Source organism: Anguilla anguilla, chromosome 9 (assembly GCF_013347855.1).
Source record: "Anguilla anguilla isolate fAngAng1 chromosome 9, fAngAng1.pri, whole genome shotgun sequence".
Taxonomy (NCBI): domain Eukaryota; kingdom Metazoa; phylum Chordata; class Actinopteri; order Anguilliformes; family Anguillidae; genus Anguilla; species Anguilla anguilla.
Window position 1 is genome coordinate 53,865,068 of NC_049209.1, and position 9,751 is coordinate 53,874,818.

The window sequence follows — 9,751 nt, forward strand, 5'->3', positions numbered from 1 at the left end:
ATTCTGAGACCAGCAAACGTACAAGAAAATAAACAAATTCATCTGATCTATAAATATATATTTTACTGTTTTCCGTTTGTTCTCGAGGGTCCCGCCTTCGTTTCATTTCTCGGTAAAGTCGTGCACTCTCAGAAATCTACTGACCGTTTGTTTGCATATACATTTTATACCATTATACCATACACCATCAGCAATCAACGGCTTGTGCATAGCTAGCACACAAGCATAGTCAACATACAATTCAACAGTCGTGTTTCTCTTTAATCTACATTTTATAGGTTCTATTTGATCACCTAAGAAACAAAGGCACAGTATATTAATACATTTCTGTCGGCACTTTACGTCCATACTCGGGTTTTACGCACGCGGCTTTTCCATGCACAGCTTCTACATTCCGCGCATGTGCGGGTCCATCGGGTCATTTGTCGTCATAATCAGCCTTCTTTTCGATTCCCCGCTTGCAGGGAATCACAAGCAATAACATAGACATGTCCTTTATTTATACAAACGAATGGATACTATTGGTTCCTATTGAATAAGTAGCATTCACATACTCGACAGGGGGCGGATGGGTTTGTCAGAAACAGGAATCTGACTCACCTCTGTATCTGTCATTCTTAATGAAATATCCCTTTGCAGTTGGTTAGGGTTCATTCCTAGAGCAGCAGAACACAGCAGCTTAATGTTTAAGATCCCTTGAACAGCACTGACCGTACGCCAGCGAGTAACGTTTATTACAAATGTAGTGCCAATTTTTATTCAAAGAAAAGTTTAGAAAGAAAATGGAAGGGAATAAAAATAATTTATGAAACCTCTTCTTAGGTTTCATAAATATGGAATGAATTTATCTAGATGTAATTTCGGTAGCAAGCAGAAGGGGGATCTCCGCCAAATCTATAACTTGGAAGGAGTTGTTTAATATATGTGAGCCCATTACTACCGTGACTGATTGCGATGCTTCCACCTGTGCGCGTGTTAACCGGAGTTAACCCAGAGCCACGCCCCCGGAATGGCCCATGATGTCATTATGCGACTGTGATGTCACAAAGGCAAGTTCTGGGCTGTTGGTCGGAAGTGGAGTGTTGTGTGGTTTTTTCGCTCTCACGCTCTGGTTGCTTAGCGATCGCCACATGAAGCGTATAATCACCATTACAGCATTTCATTACCTCGTGCTGAATGAGTGAACGTCTAATATCCCCTTCCTGAACTCACAGACGCCAAATACTTTGTACGCTTTGTACATTTAGATCTTACATTTTTGTATTTTGCATATTTAGTGGATCCTCTCGTCCAGAGGCACCTCAAAAAGCGCACTTTTATTTAAACTGCCTATTCATCCAGGTGGATATTTTACTGAAGCATTGAAGGTGTAGTGCCTTTGCTCAAGGGTGCGGGAGCCACACCCAGCCTGGGATTCGAACCTCTGACCAACCCCGGTTCCCTAAACTACACTGCCATCCTTCAGAAGAACAGTTCTGGGTTTATGCTTCGCATTCGCTGACTGCTTCTGTTGCTCCAACGACAGGCTTCTTCTGTCAGCAAAAGCACTGGCAGCAGCAGAGGCCATTTGCTTTATGTGTTCCTCGAAAAATAATAATATAATGGACTGCACTTACGGTATATAGGGTGCCTCATAGATTTCCAAGTGGGGGGTGACTCACTACAGCCAATGTGTAACAACCTCCCATACGACCCCCCCCCCCCCACCCCACTAGCCATTTTGTGCCAGAACACTCATCACCCATGAGCTAGTGGAGGAAGTTACTGAGTCAAAATGGGGGGGTGGGGGGGGGGGGGGGTGACTAGGTTGGCAGGTAGAGAAAGTCTGAAGGGACATTAGGCCCAGACACAAGGAAATCCCCCCCTCCCCCATGTTTAGCATAAAATGGAATCAGAGCTCACAGACATGAAGGTAACATTTCATATATGATACAGAACAGGAAATTATTGACTTTGATAGAAGTCCCCTGTGAATAATAATAATCATTATCATCATCATCATCACCAGTACGGGCAGCATTTCCCTGTGATGGGAGGGTGTGGCCTTGTGAACCTTAAAATTAAGAGGAGCTCTCATGCATTTACTGGTATGGGACCAGTCATTTAGGATCAATGATTGACAGCTCACTAGCTCCACCCATTAAGGGTTCGGCTAACTCATCTATCTTTGACATAATCCTGTCTTTTCAAACGGACGTTTTTTTCTTCTTCTCTCTCTCTCATCAGTTCCTCTCCCCACCTTTTGATTCTGATTGACTTTCTCAGCCAGACTGAAGAGTTCTAGACTCACCGCTGATCCACAGCCAGTTCAAACCAGTTCTGACCAGTTCACACAGGGCACAGGCCAAACAAAACAGAACATTCCTGACAACCGCCTCTTGTGATGTCATAATAACTCACATGGCATATCACGTGACTCGAAAATGCTTCTCCCATAGTCGTACTTTCAGTTTGTAAGGATGTCGTGGGCGTGTCGACGAAAAGCAGCAGAATGAAAGTGTGACTGAGGAAGTGCCAGTCTTCGGTCGTCCATCTTTAGAAGAGTAGAAATACTGAGAAGAAGCGGAAGCTGAAAGGGTTCCAGCACACACACAATCCTTCAGCCCACACTGGCCAATCAGATCAGTTCAGCTGAGCCAAGTCTCCATTCCCATTGGCGGGTTTCAGGACCTCTCTGAATTTCGGCCAATCAGTGTCAAAAGACTGAAGAGTTCTACGAGGAGGGGAAAAAACAAACCCCAAAAACCTCCTCCCTCAACCCTGTGCTGAGCAGGCAGCCAATCAGAGGGTGATGAGGGTGGGGGAGTTGAGGGAGTGATCGGACGATTGGTCGCCGCTGCTGCTGCTACGGCGATGGGCCGCTCCGCAAGGCTGGGGCTTCTGAGAGGAGTGGGCCGTACCAAGCGGGCCGGAGGAGGGGGGGGGCGGGCTGAGGCGGTGAGCCGCAGCCGGGACCCCCGGCTCCAGGGGGGCGGCGGGGGGGTAGGTGAACACCAGGCTGGCGGTGAAGGGGGTGAGGGAGGGGGTGGAGATGAAGGTGGGGGTGTGCAGGGACTCGGGTTCGGAGGGCGAGGGGGGGGTGGAGGAGTCGGTGACGGGGGCTGGGAGGGTGATCCTCGGCCTGCGGTGGCGGGACGGGCCGGCCACGGGGGGGTCCTCGGGTTCGGTTTTGACCCGGCCCCCAGCAGCGCGTCCCCTGGTGCTATGGTCCGAGTCGGAGTCAGAGCTCTGGATCTTGCAGATGGGCTGGTGGGCCTCCAGAACCAGCTCCAGCTTCTCCTTCTCTTTCTCCAGCCCAGCGATCTCCTTCTGCAGCTCCGCCTTATCGCTCTCCAAACGATCCGTCTCCTGGAGGAGGGGGGGGGCAGCGTCAGTCCCTGTCTCACTTAACACTTCCATACACCAATCACAAGAAAGCAATACTCAGCTGGAACCAACAACGGCTAATTACATCCCAATTACAATGATCCTGAACTAAGTGAGCCAGCCTGGTTCAGCTCTACAGTGGAAAAGGGCTATAATGAGCCAGTCTGGTTCAGCTCTACAGTGGGAAAGGACTATAATGAGCCAGCCTGGTTCAGCTCTACAGTGGGAAAGGGCTATAATGAGCCAGCCTGGTTCAGCTCTACAGTGGGGAAGCGGTATAATGAGCCAGTCTGGTTCAGTTCTACAGTGGGAAAGGGCTATAATGAGCCAGCCTGGTTCAGCTCTACAGTGGGAAAGGGCTATAATGAGCCAGCCTGGTTCAGCTCTGCAGTGGGGAAGCGGTATAATGAGCCAGCCTGGTTCAGCTCTACAGTGGGGAAGCGGTATAATGAGCCAGCCTGGTTCAGCTCTACAGTGGGAAAGGGCTATAATGAGCCAGCCTAGTTCAGCTCTACAGTGGGAAAGCGGTATAATGAGCCAGCCTGGTTCAGCTCTACAGTGGGGAAGGGCTATAATGAGCCAGCCTGGTTCAGCTCTACAGTGGGAAAGGGCTATAATGAGCCAGCCTGGTTCAGCTCTACAGTGGGGAAGCGGTATAATGAGCCAGCCTGGTTCAGCTCTACAGTGGGAAAGGGCTATAATGAGCCAGCCTGGTTCAGCTCTACAGTGGGGAAGCGGTATAATGAGCCAGCCTGGTTCAGCTCTACAGTGGGAAAGGGCTATAATGAGCCAGCCTGGTTCAGCTCTACAGTGGGAAAGGGCTATAATGAGCCAGCCTGGTTCAGCTCTACAGTGGGAAAGGGCTATAATGAGCCAGCCTGGTTCAGCTCTACAGTGGGAAAGGGGTATAATGAGCCAGCCTGGTTCAGCTCTGCAGTGGGGAAGCGGTATAATGAGCCAGCCTGGTTCAGCTCTACAGCGGGGAAGCGGTATAATGAGCCAGCCTGGTTCAGCTCTACAGTGGGAAAGGGCTATAATGAGCCAGCCTGGTTCAGCTCTACAGTGGGAAAGGGCTATAATGAGCCAGCCTGGATCAGCTCTACAGTGGGAAAGGGCAATAATGAGCCAGCCTGGTTCAGCTCTACAGTGGGAAAGGGCAATAATGAGCCAGCCTGGTTCAGCTCTACAGTGGGAAAGGGCTATAATGAGCCAGCCTGGTTCAGCTCTACAGTGGGAAAGGGCTATAATGAGCCAGCCTGGTTCAGCTCTACAGTGGGGAAGCGGTATAATGGGCCAGCCTGGTTCAGCTCTACAGTGGGGAAGCGGTATAATGGGCCAGCCTGGTTCAGCTCTGCAGGGAGGTGTGTGGCTGAATGAGAGGTCGCTGGCTCAGCTCTGCAGGGAGGTGTGTGGCTGAATAAGAGGTCGCTGGCTCAGCTCTGCAGGGAGGTGTGTGGCTGAATAAGAGGTCGCTGGTTCAGCTCTGCAGGGAGGTGTGTCGCTGACTGAGAGGTCGCTGGCTCAGCTCTGCAGGGAGGTGTGTCGCTGACTGAGACTCACGTTCTGCAGGGTGTCCGTTAGCTCCCGGCGGCGATTCCGACACTTGGCCGCGGCAAGTTTGTTTCTTTCTCTCCGGATCCTTCTCCTCTCCAGCTCCTCCGGGGTAAACTAGAGATAGAGAGAGAAAGAAAGAAAGAAAGAAAGAAAGAGTGGGAGAGAGCGTGAAAGAGAGAAAAGAAGAGAAATAGGAACAGGTTTGTGTAAAACGGGAATCGCGTGTTTAAAAAATATCATGACAGCCACATGATTGCAGACAAAAAAAATTATTTTTGATTTAGTGAATTGAAGCAACAGCATGAAAGAGAATGATTTTGAAATTATGATTGTGCTGCTGCCCCCTCATGGAAATACTTTGTCATTGCACCCTGTTGGGAAATCACACATGCATACACACACACACACCCTGCCACACAACATATCTGCACCCCTCTCTTAAAACTTTTAAAAGGCCCCCCACCCCCAACCCCAAGTCCCTGCCCTCCTCTTTCTCTCCCACTTGTAGTGGTGACTCACCCCCAGACCCCCACTGTGACTCAGGTACGACTCATAGGACCCACCCCCATGAGTCACAGCAGTTCACTTCCTGTCCTGCCTTTTTTTCATTTTTTATTCTGTGGCCATTTTGCCGCCAAAATCTAAAGACCCTCGCAGGAAATTCCCAAAATGAGTTACCCTGGTTAGGTTGCGCCCCTCGCAGGGGTTTGTGGTTTTGATTATGGCTACGGTTCGTCTCCGAAGCGAGTCTCTGCGGTCGGCGGGACTGATGTGGTGTTGCGTTAAGTAATGAATAAGGATATCTGAGAAAGTGCCGGGGGGAAGGGAATGAGGATGAGTGTGTGTGTGTGTGTGTGTGTGTGAGAGAGGGTGTGCGTGTGTGTGTGTGTGTGTGTTAGGGTGTGTGTGTGTGTGTGTGTGTGTGTGAGAGAGAGGGTGTGTGTGTGTGTGAGAGAGAGGGTGTGCGTGTGTGTGTGTGTGTGTGTGTGTTAGGGTGTGTGTGTGAGAGGGTGTGTGTGTGTGTGTGTGTGTGTGTGTGTGAGAAGAATTGCTCTGCCTGGCACACTCACCTGGTCTTTACTGTCAGCTACAACCTCATTCATTACACTTTGCACATAGACATAATTAATCAAGAGAAGCACTTTACACTGTCACACGTACAAACACTCAACACACTATAATCAAACACACATACACTAAACTCAATCAGGCATACACATACACACACACTATAGTCAATCACACATACACTAAACTCAATCAGACATACACATACACACACACTATAGTCAATCACACACACATATACGCTACACTCAATCACACATACACAGAATTACACACGCATACTTCAGTTAAGTACACAGACACACTCTCTCTCTTTCACAGACACATATACACACTAGAATCCCTTACACACCCATTTTTCTCCCTGCTTAACTGATTTTAGCATAAAGAGATCAGAAATTCCAGACATCTCATAAACAAACAGTTCAGTTGCAACCCTGCCGTGACCCTGCTCTGACGCCAGGCTCACAGGGTCACAGGGTCACAAGGTCAAAGGGCCATGGCGTCAGGACCCAAAGTGTTTGTTCCATATGTACACCCTACAGGATGTTACACACACGGCCCTGAGTCAACAGCCTCTGTCTGTCCTGCGTCTGTGTCATGTCTGTCCTGCGTCTGTCTGCCCTGCGTCTGTGTCACGTTTGTCCCGCGTCTGTCTCCGCCCCCTTTTTTACTGATTGACAGTGGAGTCTCGTCGTGCCTCGGGCCGGTGTGTTCACAGGGGTGGAGAGAGCGCAGACGGGCGTGTGAGCGGCGCACGGGAGCACGGGGCCGAGCGTGCAGCGAGCGCTGGCGCCTGAACATACCTGCTCGTCCGGGCGTCTTCTCGTCGAGCCCAAGGTTGCCATGGAGGCCCTGGACGCCAGGGCGGGGTGGTGCAGCGGGGGGGGTGGGGAGCAGCGCAGGGCCGGCTGGGGGGGGTACGGGGGCAGGGGTGGGGGCGGGGGTGGGAGAGAGGGGCCAGGTTGTGGCCAGAGAGAGGGCTGGACGAGCCACTGCAGGTCCTGGCTGGAGGTGATGGCATTGAGACTGGGGACAAAGTTGGCTGGACCGCCCAACGAAAACTTCTGCTGGTGGTGGAGGAGAGAGGGATGGTGGGGAGGGAGGGAGTGAGACAGGGAGGAAGAGGGGTTGGAAGGAGGGGGAGTCTGAGAGCGGGAGAAAATGGGGGAAGAAAGGAGTGGAGGAGGAGGAAGGGGAGAAGATGAGTCAGGGAGAGAGAAAGATGGAGAGAAGGTGGGAGAGAGGGGGGAAGGAGGGGTGGGGAAAGAGTTGAGGAAAAGGGGAGAGAAAGGGAGAAAAAGGTGGAGAAGAAGTCAGGGAGACAGAAAGATAGAAGGAGAGATAGAGGGTGTGAGAGGTGGGTTGGAGGAAGAAAGATGAGAAAGGGGAGAGAGGAACAGAGAGAAAAACAGTGAAGAGAAGAGGAGAACGAGGCAGGGGGAAGAGAAGAATGAGTGAAAGAGAGAGAAGGATAGGAGATGAGGGAGGGGGAGAGAGAAAGAAGAACAGAAGTTAGACATGTGAGCAATGTATAGGTGTGGAATGTGTCTCATGCGTATAAGAGTATGAATGTGCAGGCTGAACACAGCACCAGTGCACCCACTGAAAGACTGCTTTCCACACCCTCTCCCACTCACACACAGAGATGAATCTCCCAGCCATTTAATCTGATGCTTTTGGGTCCATGACACAGCCTGAGCTGTTTTGAGTCACAGCCTGTTAATATCCCCCCAGCTATGTTTAACAATTAACAGGACAATTCAGCTTGTTAATGTGTACAACGGAGCATATTACCAAGCGTGCATATGCACTACTACAGCTAAAAATAGGAGCATTACACAGCTACCAATGTGAATATGAATAAACAATCACATGGCTTAATAAATACTGTGAACACAAACAGGGTTTGGCCCCTTAAGGAAAAGGAGACTGTTCTATTGATGACATCACTGATTAGGTCATGACTGGCACACCTGTCCAGGTGTTTCTGGGGCCAGGTGAGTGGCTGAGAGTCCACACTGTGATGTCATCTGGAATGGCACATGGCATGAGTGTAATCCTGAACTCTGCATGAACAAGACTGTAGTGTTGTGCATCTGTCTCTTTTATTATTATTATTATTATTATTATTATTATTATTATTATTATTATTGTTATTATTTATTATTATTATTATTATTATTATTATTATTATTATTATTATTATTATTATTATCATTAATAATAATAGTAGTAGTAGTAGTAGCGCTAATGATACCATAATACTTTTCATTCAAGATGCATGTTGCTTCAATGGACTTAATATTTAAAAATATCAATCAGAAAATGTGAAATGTCAGTTTAGGGATGCACTAATGTTAAAGAATAATAACAGTATTTCCGAACCTGTTGAGGTTGTGTGGTTGTATTGTCAGGATCCGCTGTTCTGGAGTTCGCTGCCGTAGTTCTAGGTGAACCTGTTCCTGAGGACTGGTCCGTGCCCCGATTGAAGTTTCCGAAATTCCGGTACATATTTTGACCAACCAAAGTCCAAAAACGTTTGGTTGACAGTCGTGACTCAGAAGATAATCCAGCAGAACAAGGTATAAATCAATATAATGTCGTCGGAAGAAAAGTTTTGTAATTCGATTTTGTTTTTAACTTACAGAGTAAAGTTACTATCCCAGTCTGACACATTCAAAGTGAGGAAACCCCTTTTTGAGTGAGTCGAGATCAACGTCAAACACACAATGGGGGAAGTTAAGAAAACGTAAACCACAAATGTCCTTGCTATTCCACAAAACCTGTAAAATAGAGACAAAATACTATTTGTAAACATTACGTTTTAACTGTATTAGACAGTGTGAAGAAATGTCTATGATATTTTTAAATTATTGACCGACACAAGCACACCAGTGCTCCCCTACAAATGTAATGCAATGGTGCAGTCATTTGAAGTTACTGGAAGAGGGTCGATCGAAAGTGACGTATATGACCAAATATGGCGAGTTTCCGCCCACTTTCTACCCGGGATTTCTTTTTAGGCAGAACTGACTGAAAGCACGTTTCTGCTAGACTCCGCTCTCTGTCTATTTTAACCCCGTTCATCCCTCGTTACACCTGTGTCAGTTACTGTTTCAAAGCAATAAGGCATCAGTGGCAGTTCTCAAGCCGGAGTGAGCGTTCTAAACGCGCATAAAATAAATGTTTTCGACCAACACCGCGAGACACTCACACGAACAACCGGAAAACTAAGAAATTGTTATGGGGAAAATGATAATGGGCCGCTACACGAGTTTCCTCTGAAAGGCGACGCACGTGCTCCTGACTCATAAACATGGATAATAGCATCCACGGTGTCCGTGAACCCGGCAAGTGTGATATCGTACTTCCGTTATGTCGTGTGTCTGCTCAAAGTATGGCATTGTGGAGATCGGCAGGTGGCTCTACGCATCCCGACGGGGTTATGACTCAGCTGTAAATACAAAAGGGGGAAAGTTGAGGGAATTTGAGACAAATACTGTTTCAGCCAGAATACAACTTGTATTCCGAGCTATTTAACCTCGATACAGTTGACAATGGGGACGAAACTGTGCGTAATTTGCGATTGGTAACATCCCCCTGAACTCCATCCTTAGTTGTTGTCTAAATGTATTCGCCGCTTTGGGTGACTGCGAATAAAACATAACGACGCCATGATGTAGCCTTAGCATATTTCCAAAACTGAAGAATTTAAAAGTCGATTGATTCATAAATATGGGGTTAAATTGCGCGCCGAAAG

General features: G+C 48.3%; 1 protein-coding gene across 1 annotated transcript; it reads right to left on the reverse strand.

Moving 5' to 3' along the window:
- Positions 1 to 2,728: 2,728 nt before the first annotated feature.
- On the reverse strand, positions 2,729 to 9,383 carry fosl1b (FOS like 1, AP-1 transcription factor subunit b). The gene is made up of 4 exons (XM_035434761.1): positions 8,377 to 9,383; positions 6,795 to 7,136; positions 4,927 to 5,034; positions 2,729 to 3,348 (listed from the first exon to the last, which is right to left on the reverse strand). The coding sequence occupies exons 1-4, from the start codon at positions 8,500 to 8,502 to the stop codon at positions 2,782 to 2,784; spliced, it is 1,143 nt and encodes a 380-aa protein (XP_035290652.1). The 5' UTR covers positions 8,503 to 9,383; the 3' UTR covers positions 2,729 to 2,781.
- Between the last annotated feature and the right edge of the window lie 368 nt (positions 9,384 to 9,751).